At 47.2% G+C, this 17,202-nt stretch overlaps 1 protein-coding gene across 1 annotated transcript in view; it reads left to right on the forward strand.

Annotated features, from left to right (window-relative positions):
• PLXNA4 (plexin A4) overlaps positions 1-17,202 on the forward strand; it is a gene marked incomplete at both ends in the record, with an annotated part of 428,073 nt that overhangs the window by 315,268 nt on the left and 95,603 nt on the right. Inside the window, 2 exons of the mRNA XM_082013844.1 lie at positions 874-973; positions 3,279-3,393. Of these exons, the coding sequence (XP_081869970.1) occupies positions 874-973; positions 3,279-3,393 (215 nt within the window). The remainder of the gene's footprint in view (positions 1-873; positions 974-3,278; positions 3,394-17,202) is intronic.

Consider the following 17,202-nt stretch of genomic DNA (forward strand, 5'->3'; position numbering starts at 1 on the left):
ATGGCTTGTGGATGTCCCTCACGCTGAGGTGGGTTCTTTGTAGCCAGAGGCTTGAGTGACTGGACCTTGGGATGAATGGGGTGAGTGAACCTGGGGGAACTGTTCGCAGGGGAATCTCCCTGTGCATCAGCGTTTCCCAGGCTGCAGACGGGGAGCCCCTGCCCTGTCCTCACTGCTACCGTATCTATCCTCCTTGCTCATTTCTCCATCCTGCTTTATCAAGGTATAACCTCTCTTTGGGGGCAGGATCTGGAGGTGGCCTTCTTCAGGCATGGATGTCTTGGATGTTGGGCTCTACTCAGAGATGTTAACTAATGAGAGTGAGAAGAAAGTAGATCTTTCTTTATCCCCTCAGGAAAACAGGTATGTTTATCCTTCAGGCAGTGTATGCACAGGCCACCAATGTCTGGGTCCAGCAGTCAAATCTTCCACAGGCCCCTTCCTTCTGGGGACATCAAATGAACCAGAAACAAGGAAGACCTTTAACGACAGTACTCCGTTTTAATGACCTCCTAATTCCAGACATCTGCATCCTCTCTTTGAGCTTGGCTTTCCTATTTGATGACTTCAGTCACCATATTTTTGAAATTAGTGAGGTATGGTCTAGACCCGTTATCATCCAGTCCAGACTCTGCTCCCAGGTATGATAATTTCCAGTGGTGAAGACACTCTTCATCACGCCAGCACCATAAGAGGGGGAGATGTACCTGTTGGAAAACCAGGCTCTAGAATGATTTTATTGCACCTCCTACAGCTACTGAGGATGGACTAGCCAATGTACTGTGAGACAGCTCCAGGTTCAGACCGGTGACCAACAGGACTTAACTAGGCTAACAAAGCAGTCACACACCGATATGTCTATTTTTTCCCCAGGAGATCATCACATTGTCCAGCTTCAGCTCAAGTCCAAGGAAACGGGTATGACCTTTGCCAGCACCAGCTTCGTCTTCTACAATTGCAGCGTCCACAACTCGTATGTTCATTTCTTTTGATACCTGCTTTCCATTCCACCCCTGGATCTGCCACAGAACCTACCAATGGCTGGGGCACATGTCCCTCAGAAAACTGATTAGGTGTGGAGGTGACCAGGGGTCAGGGTGTGACCAGTGACACAGGGTTACTTGAGTGATGGTCAGCATGGTGGTGTCTCCCCTGGGAAGACCAAGAGTGGTATACTGACTATTTGTTCTGCTGATGAGTGTCCTCTACAGAAAGGCATGACCTTGGGGAGTGGTACACCCCCTCATGTGTCCCTCAGGCAGAGGAGCACCACATCAGTGGGAGTTTGCCAGGGAAGGGTGTCAAAAGTGAGTCATGACCTTAGCAAATGGCCCCCTCATCTTCCTATTAAGTAGTTGTTTGTGGATGGCTGGACCCTGCCCACACATACGCACCTCTAACCCTCGTCCATACTGTCCCACCAGTAGGAGCCTGCTCCAGGTGGTTAGCATGGTCTTGGGCCCTCAGATCTGTAAGGACAGATGTTGCTGGTTCCAGCATGATGTGAACTGAACAGGGAACACCTGGCTGATTCCCTCAAGACCATCTTTTCCATCCTGCGAGTTCCTTTCCTCTGCACCCCATTCTTCTGGGGTTTAGCTGGCATCCAGGGCTGCTCAGGAGCTGCCCCATTGGAGCAGATCTGCAGCTTTCCTGCAGAAAGATGCTCTTCCAGCAGGTTGATCCACCCCTGAGGCAAGGCTGAGTGGCTCTGTCCACACCACTGAGCCATCAGAAGTGCCAAAAGCAGATAATTACTGCGGCTCAGCAATTCACAAGGAAAGGCAAATCCTATTTCCATGTTTCTGCTGCTTTGACAAACAGTGTCAGAAAGCAAGTGTTAGAGGGGAGAGCAGGAGAGATGGTGGTGTTAAATATTTATGGCATGTTTTGGTTTCTTACTCGACAAACTATAATACACTATCCATTTTTAATTTGATGTATCAGAGCAAGCACTTGTTACCAATTTGAAGAACAGCTCGCTGTACCAGAGCTGAAAGTGGATTGGAGTTGAGCAAGATTTCACACAGACAGGGAAGAGGGTGTGCGTCTGCCTGTTGGGCTCAGCCAAGCTCCACTGGAGGCAATTTTTTCACTCCTGCCCATTAAAAACCTGGTGACACATAAGGGCCAGGAAAATTTTCCCCTTCCCAAGTCCCCTCCAGGTATTTCAGAGCCTGCAGCTGCACAAAGATCACCAACAGTGTGAGCAACCAGGAGTTGCTAGAATCCAGTGCTTGTTTTGTGCAGAGAGCTTGTTATGGCTCAGTTTGGTTGCTGGTGAACAAACATCAGATTAAAAAATTTAAAAAAAAAAAATTGTTATGTAGGTATGAGCCTGCGCTGTAATACAGTCAGAGGAGGTGTTTGCAGCTCTTACTCTACGGGTTCTGTGTGGCATAGGAGAGCAAAACCTTGTAAGATGAAGGGAACGGCTCTTTTTTACACCCTAAGTGACTTCCTGAATATGTCCTCTGCCTCATGGGCAGCTGCTACAATAGTCTTTCCTTCCGTGCAGAGACAAAGAAGAACAGAGTTAAGAGTTCGCAGGAATCACATCGCCCTGGGCAGAGCTCACACTAATAAACATGTGGGACACAGGGGGAGAAAATTCTCTGCTTCATCCTTGGCTTTCTGACCTTGGTGCATCCCAGTTTGTGTTTGGCCTTTGTATTATGTGTGAGTGGGAGGATTAACCAGCTGGGACTGCTGGTGCACACGGACTCCCTTCCATGGGGAGCACTCCACCCGCCAGCCCCTCCCTTGACCACCTTCCCATGATGTGTTCACAGCTCCCCGGGCACCGGTGCAGCTCAGCGTGGAGGCAGCAAGGCTGTAGCAGTTTCCACCTATCCGTTGATCTCGCATTTTTTGTTACACTCAGGATTTTGTTACGGGCAAAAAGAGGAATGCCTGTTATGTATGAAGCCAAGAACGTGTTGATAGTCTGATTAAAAGTTGTAACAGGGCAGCCAAAATGCACCAAATACTTATTATTACTCTAGTTACAATGATATGAATGCAATCTAAATTATCTAATTAATATGAGACACTTGTGATCATAGCGACAAGCAGCTCACGCCATGGCAAGTCCAGCACCATCCTGTGCCCTGATGGTGTTGAGTCAGTTCAAAACCTGTGGCCTTCTGCTAATGATGGCAAAAGCAATGTTGGCTGGGCTATATTCCCCTCTGAGAAACACTGTCAGCCTCAACGTCAGTCCTGTTGGCTGACAGGACTCAGTTGGCCAAGTGACTACTCTTTCCCTCTCTTTCCAGGTGTCTGTCATGCGTGGAGAGCCCTTACCGGTGTCACTGGTGCAAGTACCGCCATGTCTGCACTCATGACCCCAGTTCCTGCTCCTTCCAGGAGGGACGAGTCAAGCTGCCCGAGGTAGGCAGGGGCACGGGGCATGTGTTGTGTACATGGGCTGCTCGGGGATGCTGTCGCCTTTTGGCCTGGGTCAGACTGACAGGCCAGGAAGTCTCCTCCACCTCCAGTCCCACCCTCTCCCTCTTCTGCCCACCTCCAGGAGACCCTCACCTTTCACTCTGCAAATAGCTCCTCTCCTCTCTGTTGTACCAGACCCCGAGGGAGCTGCCCTCTCCCTACTGTACACTACAAGGAGTGTGTTACCTCAAAAAGTCATTGCAAGATCCCAGCATGAAGGCACTGGCAGGGACGGGAAACACTGGGTAAGCATCTCCTGCAGGAGACAAGGAAGTTGCCTCTAAGCAGATACCCCAGGCTGCTGAGATCCGGGGAGGATTTAGGGCTATGCCCCCAGTGCCAGTGGACTTCAGTCGTGCTCCAAGTACCCCTGTGGCTTCATGGGTTCAGTGCCTAATGGCAGTGCATCAGACTGCCTCCGGATGAGGCCAGGGAATGCCTCATTGCCAGACGCTGTGCTGAACTGGGCCTTGGGGCTTAATACAGGCTGCTGCGCCGCAAATGCTGTCTGGCTCAAATCGTCCTTTAGCAATAGGATGAGAGGAAATGGTCTCAAGTTGTGCCAGGGGAGGTTTAGATTGGATATTAGGAAAAATTTCTTTACTGAGAGGGTGGTCAAGCATTGGCACAGGCTGCCCAGGGAGGTGGTGGGGTCACCATCACTGGAAGCGTTCAAAAAACGTGTGGACGTGGCACTTGGGGACATGGTTTAGTGGGTGTGGTGGTGTTGCGTTGGCAGTTGGACTTTATGATCTTAAAGGTCTTTTCCAACCTTAATGATTCTGTGTGTGATTCTGTGTGTGTAACTAATGAGCGCTTGCAGACAAGTGGATCTCAGGAGAATACAAATAGGAAGCCACGTAATTACTTCCTGGTCAGGAACAGTCTGGAAGCATCCTGGCCTGTCTGGTAAACAACCTGAGGTGTCTCGTTGTTTGCCTGGTGCAAGGGCCCGCTACCCATGAAGAGATCCGATACCTGCTGAACCAGCTGGCACAGAGGCGGCTGCTGGACTCTGCAGCAACTTGCATTCGGAGGATGGCATCCCCCCGGCTCCCCGCGCTGCCTGCTGGGTTTGGTGTCTCTGACATGTTCCCGCACCTACCTCCAGCCCATGCCCCAGGCAAGCCAGTTTACTGGACCAAACGGCACATGTGTAGTGTCTCCAGGCTCCCGTGGCATCCCTCGTTCCCTCCCACCCCTTCAGTATGTGCTGGTTGAGATGTCACATCTGTGCTGGTTGAGGTGTCCTGGAGCAGACATTCTGAACTGCTGCGGTATTGGGACCGGCCATAAATGTTCATGAGCAGCGACGCCGTCTGTTATTCATCTACCAGGATTCAGACTTTGCCATAAACCTGCTGGAAAACTTGCTGAGGAGCTGGAGGGCTTGACACCCTCTGCTCGGTGGTGAAGGGGTGCAGGAAGGCAGCCCAGGGTTCAGCCCTTCTGGGAGGCTATCCCAACCAGACAGGCCCTACTCCCTCACATGGAGCCTTGGCAGAGTTTGGCCAGTCCTGCTGGCCACAGGTCTCTGTGCCTTCTGCTCCAGGAACTGGAGGGACCTCAACGTCTTGCTGAGGTGGCATTTGCTGGGACACTGTCTCAGCTTCCTGCCGGACAATGCCACCGCCATTTATCTCCTCTGGTAGACTCCTCTGGTGTGTCTTATGTGCCAAGAACAGGGCTCAGCTTCCCAGTTCTCACATCTTCTCTCCCCCAGTCCCCTGCCCAAAGTGAAGGGACTACAAATCACAGCATATTTCCTCCTACTACCACATCCCTGGTATTTCTGACACTTGCTCCCATCAGAAAGGAGATCATGAGAAGCTCTGTGTCACCCCAGTTCCTCAGGGAAGGGACTGGGGATGGCACAGCCCCTGGTCTTTATCTCTGCCAAGGCCTTGATCTGCAGAACTGGGGAGGAGGCGGTGGACTCATTGTCCTCTGCAGATCTGCCTATTTTAGCACAACTTTTCCATCGCCGCTGTATCACCTCTCACTGGATTTCTTTCTGAAAGATTTCATCTTCAGACTAGGAGGCAGCTCCAGTCTGGGGGGCTTTGTCTGTCAGCAGAGATTTCTCTTTCTCTCTTCTATCCCCTTTAACAGAGGATTTCTTGCTGATCTTCAAATACTCCCCCTCTGACCTTGCAAATCTGCTCTCTGCGATTTGCATGGCAGCAGGGAGAAGCACAAACCTGACCTTAGAAGATCATTATTGATCTGCCAGGCAATGAGAGCTTCATGTGACACATGCATGTTACATTGGTCATTGCTAGTGAGGGCAGCAGCCCTCTTGGATTCTGCAGCAAAACCATCTCTGGGCACAAACCCCTTTCCCATGGGAGACAACATTTGGCAGTCAGCTGCCCAGCTGGTTTTTCTGTCTGCTGCAGAGAAGAAACACTTCTCGGCACTGGAATAACTGGATGATATCTGCAAGGGTAATGGCCTTGAAAAAAAACACCAAAACCCCATAGCTTTCTGCCTGACAATGTGAGAAATGTTCTGCAGTGTCAGGGTCCTTCTCATTGCTGTCTGTGTGTTTGTGGCCCTCAAGGACACCAGGGCTGGGGAAGGATGGCATCATAAGTGCATTCTGACAAACACAGATTTACATTCGCTCTGTGGCCAGAAAGGTTTTGTTAAATGCCTCTTTCAACAAATACTGCGTATATCTCCCACGCTTCTCTTGAGAAGCCATCTTCTCACTGACTCATCTCTCTCACTGATGTTTCCACTGTCTTTTTTTTACTTTCACCATTCATTCTTTCCTTTTCTGTCCTGTACCCATGCCTATTCATTGAGTGGGTTTTTTGAACAACAGAAACTATTTGGTATCTCAAAGCCAAGCCTGGCTTTTCATTGCCCATCCGGACTTCCACCCAGTTCCCGATGACATAGCATGACTCAAAAGGTTGACAGGATTGAGGTCCATTTCCAGCCTTCCCAATGCCGTCTTCAGTAGTGTTCAAAACATATCATCAACTTGAGTGGGCCTATTTTTCCTGGCCTTTCATCTCCATCTGCAATGTTCCTTTCCAACCTTGCCTCTTCAAGCACTTCAAACCCAGGAGAATGAGGACAGGGTGTGTTCACTACATCGAGACAAGAGGATCTGCTAAATCAGTAAGTCTTGAGAAGGTACTGATGGGAAATTGTACTACCCGTGTGGGATGGTTGGACCATCCCATTTGCAGTCCTTCCATGAGTCTGCTGAGCAGATTAGCGTGGCTGGCTTCCAGGATCGTATGGTCTGATTGCACTAAGAGACTCTTTGCCAAGCAAACAAATATTGGTATTACTCTGTCACATGGACTGGTGCCAGAAACTTCCTCCCTCTGTAATCATCATTGCTGGCATGCCAAGCCTGCTCCCCTCCCAAACACTATGGCCCCACTTCACCTTCTCTTGTTGATACACCCACCTCCAGGTGATTTTTTTTTTCTCTCTGCCTGTACAGCATCTTGCCATCATGTGGGCTGAGGCTTCCCACTCTCCAGATGGCCTGGGCTGCTACCCATCACCCCTGGACCAGCCTGCAGCTCTTTGAAGGAAGGCTTGTGCCCTTGTGTACATCCAACTCTGTAATTTCCTTGGCACATCTCACAAGTTTCTGGATTCCCATGAGCTCACCTGCCTTCCTTTCAGGTCTTCTCCATGTGCTCTGAGAGGATACTGGGTTTTTTACTTTTTCTTTTTTTTCCTTGTAGTATGAGTTCCTGATTAACACAGAGCTCAGGATGAATTTGAGACTTATCCAGTGGGACAGTAGAAAGGTCTTGGCCATGACCCACGCTGTCCAGAAAGCAAAGTGCTGTTTCTATCTGAATAGCCTGTGATATTCACCATATCACTATAAGTGATATGGTGATAAAGTGATATTCACTTTGAATTGCATGATGGATAGCTATGATCAGCCAGCCCCAAGCTGGGCCAAGGCAGCTGTCCTACCACCTCCTGGAAAACTAAACCAGAGATGGAGAAAGGACAGAAAAGTCACGTCCCTCGCTGCCAACAAGGAGCCATGGCTTTCTTACCTGTCACTTGTTAGGTGCTCACTGAATCAGCTCTGCCCATAATAGAGCTGAATCAACAAGTTTAGAACCTTGAGAAAGCCCGTGTTTGCTCCTGGTGAAGAACTCCAGCATGGTCATAAAGCAAGAGTATTTATGATTATGGCACTGAACTCAATCAAATAGGGTTGACAATGTCTCCAGATGATTTGTGGCAGAAATACTTCACCTTCGCTTATCATTTCCCTTTACAGCAGTTTTTGGAAAGCTAGGTCCACCAGCTTGAAATGTAGTGAATGACTGCTTGCTTTATAAAGGGAAGCTGATATCGCTGGTTTTGAGGGGAGGGAGGGAGGGAGGGAAAGAATGAGGAAAAAAAAGACATTTTAATACTGAAGTGGATTGTTGTTGTTGTTTTTCCCAAAGATATCTGGTGGTGAAAGTGGAGAGAATTGGTCTCAAAGATAGAGGGGAGCAGGCCAGGATTCTATTTTTTTCTTGGCCATCCTGTCTCTGCTTTTGACATCTGTTGTTGACCGTAGGTGAAGTCATAGTGCAAGCTTAGCTTTGCACCACAAAGCGTTGCATTGCAAACTAACACACTGTGAAACCAACCCCCACTTACCTGACACAATCACGAAGTAGGAGAGCTCAGTTTTTTTCTTCTGTAAACGGGCAAGACAGTCAACAAGTAGCAGAGGGGACAGAGGCACGGAGGAGTAAAACAATTGATCTGAGGGTGTCTGGTGTGATAGGAGGTGCAGAAACAGCACCTGTCTCTCTTGATATCTATTACCCAATACACCTGATTGCATCATCCGTCTTGTCTTTGTACAGACCTGCTGTGATCCAGCTTTCATGTCAGTGTTTCACAGGCATCTGTACAAGTCTGAGTAAGCTGGGGTAGCCTACTTGAGTTGATGGGATAAAGGATTAAGTCTTCTTTTGTGCCTTCTTCTCTAAGATGAACGCTATCTCGTTCCGGGCCTTTCAAGGATTTTATCTTTGTGTGGGGGAAAGAGGGGGAAAAAAAATGGCAACAGCCAAAAGTAAGCCTAGATAACAAATCTGTTATCCACTGGGTTTAAAAGATACATAATCATTTAATTACCTTGAAGGAGTTTTTCATCTTTCCCTGCTCAGCCGATTTGCGTGTGCGTGTGTTTTTCTTCCTCCCCCAAACAAGCTTTTTATTAAAAGGATTTTCATCTGCTGCCTAAAAAGAGAACAGAAGAGAAGATCTCGCACCAAAGTGTTTTATGTCGAGTTGTACGTGCTAATGACAGTAAAGCCCACATAAAAGAAACAACTGCTTCAAATATTAATTTGTCAAAAGCGATAGAAAGCCGTGTGAGCTGCATGCTGGCGAGCAGCTGCTGAAGAGCGGAGCGCTGCTTCGCCGAGCGGTTGCTCGTGCCTCGTGCTGGATGAAGAGCTGTACCGGTGGCCTCTGCAGTGGAGCGCACTGATTTAGCTCCGACCAGCTGCTTGTCCTTCTTGGGAATGGGGTTTTTGGGAAACAGGGGAGAAGGGAGGGGAAAAAAGAAGGCAGCGAGTGATAATGACAGCTCAACCTGAATTGGCAGACATCTAAAAGGCATTTGGACAATGCCCTAAATACCATGCTTTAACTTTTGGTCAGCCCTGAAGTGGTCAGGCAGTTGGACTAGATGATCATTGTAGGCCCCTTCCAACTGAAAATTATTCTATTCTATTCTATTCTATTCTATTCTATTCTATTCTATTCTATTCTATTCTATTCTATTCTATTCTATTCTATTGATAATACCCACATCTCCCCATCATGGACTTTGTCTATAGGAAACTCAGCAGAGCCCTTCCCACCTTGGTGGTGCATCTCAGTCTGGCTCAAGGTGTTCTTTGCCCCAAGGTCTCCAAAAGCAGACAGGTTTTCAGGGCCCCCAGATGCCCTGCTTTATCCTCTTTGCAGGGTGCAGAAGGAAGGCACAGTGCCCACCTCCTCCCAAAACGCACCTTCCTGGTGTAAATGCCTGGGTAGCTGCACTGGGGAAGGGTTAGAGGACCTGCTGGGCCATCAAGTGAGTATGGTCAGCCCCTTGCTCCCTTGCATGGACGAACCTTCTGGTGATGCATCTTCAGCTGTTGCTGCGGCAGCTGCTCAGTTTCCCTCTCCCTCCGGTTTCCAGCTTCCCTGAACCCGGCCAAAGAGGCGGCTGCTGGAAGCATCAGCACAGGGAGGAGAGAAACCCCATCTCTGGTTAAATTAACGTGTCTCTCATTTCTCAGGGACTCTAATGACAGTTGTAACGAGGCCAATACCAGAGCACCGAATCCTTCCCCGCCTGTCGATTATCCACTCACTCATCCTGGCACCTGTCTATCATTAAGGGGAGGGTGCGAGGTGTAGTTTCTATGGCAACTACAGGCAACCTGCTGCCTTCAAGTGCTGTGAGCAGGCAAAGGGTCCGGCAGGAGAGGCGAGGGGATCAGGAGCAGCTCTAGACAGGCAGCAGCCACCACCCCAGGCAGATGGGATATGGCGTAGCGACGCATGCATTTCGTGGCACCCGCTTTTAAGCGGCATGGGCGTTTGGTGTTTACCATCCGTTTAGCTCTCAGAAGTGTTTCCAAGCACGTGTGATGGAGTTCAGTCCTGTAAGCATCCCGTCCGGGGGAGGCAGGGGTAGTCGGGGAGGAGGCTGTGGCTGATGGCTTGGATCCAGCTGTGGCTTGGGGCTCCTGGTGGTTTGGCATTGCAGGCTGTGGCATTTCAGCCCTCATCCGCTCTTACAGCCCTTTGCTAGAAACGGAGATGTTTCAGGGAGTGGGTACATTCTCTTCAGAGGGGGTGCTGCAGATAATAAGAGTAAATTAAACACAGAAATTGCAGACCAGGCAGAAAGCTTTCCCCTTGTTCGTGGAGTCCTGTTAGAGCATGAAAATACAGCTCAGAGGCGGTATCAGGTAGTGTCTGGGGCCACGGGTTATATATTCAGCAGATGAGAGTTTTATTCTTGGCTCTGAATTGGCTTGCACATTTCACCTTTCTGTGCCTCTGTTTCTCTCACACGCTCTTCTGATTCGGGTGAGCATTTTCTGTTAATAGGTGCTTGTACAGTACTTAGTGCCTGGAGCTGTGATCTCACAGTGGGGGCTGTTCACAAGAAGTCTTTGAGCATGTACAAACAAATTAGATAATTTGCTGCTGTTTGCAAGTCATACTGACTTGCACCAAGGTGAAGAAAAAGATAGAAAGCCTGTGTGAAGTAATTTCTTCTGTTATTTTTGGGTATGTTCTGTCATCTCTGAGCCTTTCTGCCCCACAGTCATCCAGCTGGCAGGGGAAAAGACTGGTAACTTGTTCAATCTCTGTAGTAACTTTTAACAGCATTTCTGATTACTAGGTTTGTGGATCTGCAGGAAATCTGTCGCAGTGCAGGGCAGCTCCATCATGGCTCTCCTTGCTGAGACTTCCAACCAAATCACAGTGGGAACTGAGAACTGATGAAAAAAGGCCTCCCTATGAGCAGTTCATCCTACCTTAATAGACATCTTGTTTTCTTAGAGGTTAGCTTCTCCATCCACAGTGTGAGTGACTAATCAAGGACCTGTTCATTTAATTTCTAGGAGCAACTCAAGGAGATTAGTTTGAATGGAGATGTAAGAAGCATCTGACACTCAATACCATGTCACTGCTAAATGTTACTCAGACAGTTGGGCTGCTCATCTTTGTAATGCAAGATTATTTATCCCACAGGACAAAGCGATCTCAGAATGCAACAGGGTAATATTCATCTGTCCCTACCAACACAGCACCCTTGAAATAACATTGGGAAGAGCTCATGTTGTCTTTTTAGCCTCACTCAGTGCAATGCCACTGCGACGTCTCAAGAGGTTACAGGATTTTATGGCTATCTGGACATCTGTCAGGCCTGCTAAGAACTGTGTGGTACACTAAAATTTGAGGGAAAGGTGGTTGCTCAAGAGGAAAGACAATTGGCCATTCACATTTAGCATGGGGTGGCCTGGCTCTGAAGCAGAAAGTTTTTGCTCTTTTCCCATTGTAGCATCAGCTGCATTCATTGCTTTGGGACATGTGAGCTTTTGGGACCTGGCCAAGGAGAAACATTCTCAGGATGTTGAAGCTGCAGATAAGACGTAATGCTGGAATGTTTCCCCTGCCCTGTTTGGGGCATCTCCAGGAGACTGAGCCCAGATCCTCCTTCCCTACCTTGTCTTTGCGCATGAGTCCATTTGCTTTGGCTCAGATGTTATCTCATACTGTCACAGATCTCAGTGAGGGGGAGGGTGACGAGAGCCATGATATCATTGTCCTGACCTTCCCACTGTGGAAGCCAAAGTATTATGACTCTCTGGGCTTCTATCCTGGTTTCTGAAGGAAGCAGGATTGCGTCAACGTGGCCTGGGTGTGCACCTCCGGTCCATCTGTTACTCTGTCTCCTTTGTTGACTTCTGAACCCATTGGCCATTCTTGTCTTAGTTGGGACAAAGTTTGGAGCTCTCAAAGATACCAAGTTCCTCCTAACTTTGTAAAAATGGGCAACTTTCGGGAGAAAAAGACTTTTGGTCCTCTTTTAGGAAGAAAGTGCCACAGCTTAGGCTCAAATCTTGTTAGACACCAGAAATCCCTATGTGAGAGTGTTAATCATGAGACTCCCTGGCGCTTCTGAGGGAAGCTTGGTTGAAGAATGTCTCTTACGTGTGTAAAACCCATTTGTTGGCACAAATATATAGGAAACAGCTTTCCTGGGGAGCAACATGTCGGTATCATTGGTACCTACACGGACGAGCAGTATAGCAGTGCTCAAACATTGCAGCCTCATTGGGCTGCTAGGGTGCCATGCATGGACGTACAGTGTGTTGATATACATGAAAAATCTTGTGAACTTCAGATGGAAGTCCTTACAGAAGGACAGAAGGCTGGCTAGGCGGAAGGATGCAGATTTATATAATAATAATTAGGGAAGAAACTCATTACTGCTTTATAAGCTGCCTGTGCACTGCCCCATACTTTCCATGGCTTTGCACAACCCAGTTTTACTCTGTGTGTTATTCTGAAGGGCTGTCTTACCTAACCTGGGTTTTCCTTTAACGAATGACAAACTTTGTCCCAGTAAATACATAGTTATCTTGTCTCTTGCACATACACCACCCTCCTCAATACACACATTCATATTTCTTACGGTTTCAAAACCAGGCAGTTACTCAGGCAGCACCAGAACTGGGACTGCTTGCATGTTTCCAGTAGCCCCTCTCCTTTGAGCAGATGTACCTAATGACACAATCATCTACTATTTTTGTCACTAGTCCACTCCCTGCCCCCAGTGACCAGAAGGCTCCTGCTCTCCGGATCATTACTTTTCCTTCTGAGCATGTGTCAAAGCAGCAAAGGGCTGAAAGAAAGCTAACGTTGTGTCTCTATTTAAAAAGGATAAATGTGGTGCTTGGATAATTATGGCAGCCTGACCTTGATCCTTGTGAAATAATGGACCAGCTGAGAAAGGCTCTATTAATAAAGAATTAAAGGAGGGTAAAATCATTAATGTTGATCAGCAGAGATATGTGGACTGACTTCAGAGAGAGAATAGTCCTAGGTCGGGATCCAGCTCTCAGCAGACCTAGGTCATTTCCCAGCACTGCCTGTGTGGCCTCGGGGGAGTCACTTTGCTCCTGGTCAACGGGATTCAGCAGAGCACCATGTGAGAGGAGCTTCATTGCCTTCATTTAGCTTCTGCTTGTCAGATATCCTCTCTCCGGTGACCACCATCGCTCCTTGCTCTCTAGCCAGGGACCCAAGGGGTTACGGCAGCTGAGCTAATGATCTGCTAATGATCTGCTATTGATGCTATTGATATTGTTGGCCTCCCTTCCTCCAGCAGTGGCATCTGTACGCAGATCTGTGCCGGCCACCACTGGGGTATGGTAGTGCGGTACTAGTGTGCGCAGAGCTTAAACAGGGCCAAGCCTCTTCCACAGGCTGAGTACCAGTCTCCAGGCCAACCACCTTTTCCCAGGCACCAGAATCACTTGCAACATCTGACAAAAGAGAGCTTGTATTTGCTCCCGAGAGCGCAGGAAGACTCTTAACTAGAAAGGAGCCACCAGAAGTGACAGCAATGCAAGGACTCAATTATTCCTTTGTTGTCTCTGCAGATGTTTACACTTCCCATAAATCCTGTTGGTCTCTCCTCATCAGCTGCCTTTAAAGTTCTGAGCATTTTCTTCATGTATTATTGCTTTTGCTGTGCCAATAAATAAGCACACCATCAGTCAAACTAACAACATTGTAAACTTAGGAATGGCAGATAAAATATATGGTGCATTAAAAAATTCTTTGACCGGGTGAGATTTTTTTTGTGGCTGGTTTGATTGCTGCTGGTGCCGATGTAAATTTGGGGGAAGTATATCCAGAAATTTATGGAGCTTGGAATCCTGCCTACAAAGCATTGACCTGATTCCACTTTATAACCTAATAACGTTCCCCAGCACTGTTCGTGTAAATTTTAAATATAATTTTATGATGCTAAGAATTAGTGGTGTAATAATGTAAACACAACGTGGACTGTAACTCACCCGTTTCCCTCCTGCACTGGGAATGCTGAGCTCCTTGCTGCTTCATTCTCCAGATTATCCTGGGGCTGGGACGTTGTGCAAGAGCTTAAAAGTGATTCATCAAAGGAACCAGCTTGTCAGCCCTGGAGCCTGAAGCTCTCTGTTTGCAGCAGTACAGGGTAGCTGCTAAACAAGCATCTGATTTTGCTTGGGTGGTGTCACAGCCCTGACCTAGGGTGACTGTGCTGAGGTGTGAGAGAGAAGTTCAGGCAACATGTTCCAGGCAGTCCCTGCTGCCTCTCATCTGCCAACTTGCTCTTTTCCTGCTTTTTATCCAGGTGAAATATGATTCCTCTGAAGTCCATGACAATTTTTTTTTTTTTTTGCCTGTTTTCGATCTCCTTTTTCTCCTTTCTTCCCTTCCTTTTCTTTCTCTTTCCCTGTTCTGTTTCAGTTTTAATATTTTTTAATCTAATTTAACTAACAGAGCATCCAGACGCTGTGGTCTAGTTATCTTTATAAAGACCCAATCCCTGCCTCTCAAATCTTACCCTCTTAACTTGATTACAGGACAGAGTGGGAGGGTGAGAAAGTCATAGGAGACACAAGGAAAATGGTACATTGCAGCTCAGTAGAGCATATGAACAAAAGATGTATTGTATTTACATAATCTGTGAATAAATAACAATCTGAGTACCACTTCTTGTGTGGGTCTCGAAGGCCTGAGTTCACTTCAGTTGTGGTCCCCACTGAGATTCAGTTTGTGATCTTGTTCCTTCCAGGCAAAATGGCTTAGATAAGGCACGATGATTGCTGAATGAGGGATATTAAAAAGAAAGTCTTAAAAAAAACCCCTTAAGTTGAAGATGAAGAATTCAATTTTGATGGCAGGAGAAAAGGGGCCAAATTCGAGATGAGTGGTGAAGGAATTGGTGGTGCTGGCTACGTCTAGTCCTGAATGGAGATGACTCCTACTCTTCTGGGAAAGAAAGGGTGAAAATCTATTGCCAAGAGTTGAATTTATCTTGCCAAACATGCCTACAATGCAGTCAGCAATAGATGAGCTCTAGTTTCCTTCTGTAGAAAGTGGAGATCTGGTCAATGCTACCAGAGGTCATGAGGGAGCAGCATGAAGGAAAAGTAGGAAAGATGAATGCTCTGGGTGACAAGAGATGCACAGAGGAATGCAAGTGAACTGGGACACCAATATAAGGTGGAGACTATTGATAGGTGGATGGGTCATTAAACCTTCACAGATGTTTTACCTGTTCCCATGTAGGACGCCTACCATTCAAAGTAGATCAGACCCATTTTCTTCTGGAAAATGGAAAACACTTTGATGAGACTTGGGCTCATGATCCCAGCCATAAACAGTAACAGAGAGTGAAACTGTGCAAAATAAGGTTAGAAGAAAACCCATGCAATATCACAAGACTGTGAAAGATCCCTACATGCTTCATCCCTAGGAGAGGATGGCAACTCAGTTTATCTGCTCAGTTTCCAGCTTATACTGGAAAACAGCATGGTGAGATCTCCATTAAATCATAACTATATATGTATGAAGCACCATAAAGGAACCAAATAAATTAGTTCAGGGCTAAGAACACATGGCCTCAGAGAGGTTTCATTACCCTTTTCAGCAGAATTTTCATGATGGCTCTCACTGGGGACTCACTCGGGTATAGCTGTGATGTAACACATATGTGAGAGAAAAGGAGAGAAAGGCAACAGCCAAAAGCAAGCCTAGATAAGGGTTCTCATATTTCTGAGACTTCATTATTTCTGCAAGCTACAGCAAAACACATTTGCAGGCATTCTATGAGGAGTTATAAATAAAGAAAATTAAACTACCATCGACCCAATGAGTACAGCCCATTTCATGCAGTGTTTACACTGTAAAAGCTTTCTGACTTGATAACTGGCAAAATTTGGTGATTTGAGGTGTGCATCGCTGCTGATACGAGTAATTGGCAAGGGTGGAGAATATTATTTTAAAGAGACTGACTCATTTGAAAGCATTTAAGGAATAGAATGAAACTACACACACAAAATGAATCAACAAGAGTCCGCTTTCAAATGTGTTGCCCTGGTACAGATTAAACTGGATTTAACTCCTCTGGAATCTGAACCGGCTCCCCTTATAGTCAGGGGAAAGGCTTAATTTATTATATACCAAAGACAAAAGGGATGGGATTATGCCCTTCCTTGGTACAATTGTTGGCAGTGGATGTTTTTGTTTCCCCTACACCATGTGAAAACCGTGCCTTTCCAGCCTAGGTGATGTCCATTGCAGAGGAAGGGTGAAGAGAAACTGCCACCGCTGGAAAATGGCCAAGATGATAACTCTTTTTTAAGGATCCTTCTGCTTGGGTCTTGCTGCAGTGTCTGCTCTGAGCAGGTTGATATTTTATCCTCAAAAATACAAACCTGACCAGGCACCTAAAGCTTGGGACAGGCTGCAAAATGAGTACTGTGTTTGAATTCGAACCCAGAGCCTAGTCCAAGCTCCGAGGTTTTATGCAATACATCACCCATTGAAATTGCCTTTCTTCCCCCCTGTTTCAATTAGAAAGAACATTAGGTCAATCAGATAAAGCCACATTGGGAGGATTTCCTCTTTATGGCGCTTGCCTCTTCAATTATCTATAATGAACTTCCTCACAGCACTGCAAAGCTTTTTATATGCAAACGAATCCTGTTTTGGGGCTGCTGCAATCACTGCTTGTTAATGAACTTGAAACAAGTGTTATCGGAAAGGTTACAGCACCAGTGGTGGAGCGGGACGGGATAAGGCTAGACAAGAAAGACCAGCCTGAAGAGCTGGGATTGGCCTGCAGGTAACATAGTGGACTATCTCCAACCCCCATCCTCCAGACCCTTTCAGACTCTTCTCTATTTGACAGGCATCAAGAAAAATGCCCACTCTTGGGAAATGGCTGCTCAGCAGCAGATAGGGCTTTCCCATCCTCCCGTCCCACTGATTCACTCTGCCAATGCAGCTCTCTCAACTCTATAGCTGTGGAGGAAAAAAAAAAAAAAAAGATTATGTTGCCAAGGTCTTTTCTTATGCCAGGAGAGAGAGATGGAACTGATTCAGAGGCCCCAGGACATGTTGGGCATGTGAAGGCAAAGGGTCAGGGGGTGTTGAAGTCATTCAGTCCCAAATGGTGTTTACACA

Source organism: Phaethon aethereus (genome assembly GCF_964289735.1).
Source record: "Phaethon aethereus genome assembly, chromosome: 1".
NCBI classification, from domain to species: Eukaryota; Metazoa; Chordata; class Aves; order Phaethontiformes; family Phaethontidae; genus Phaethon; species Phaethon aethereus.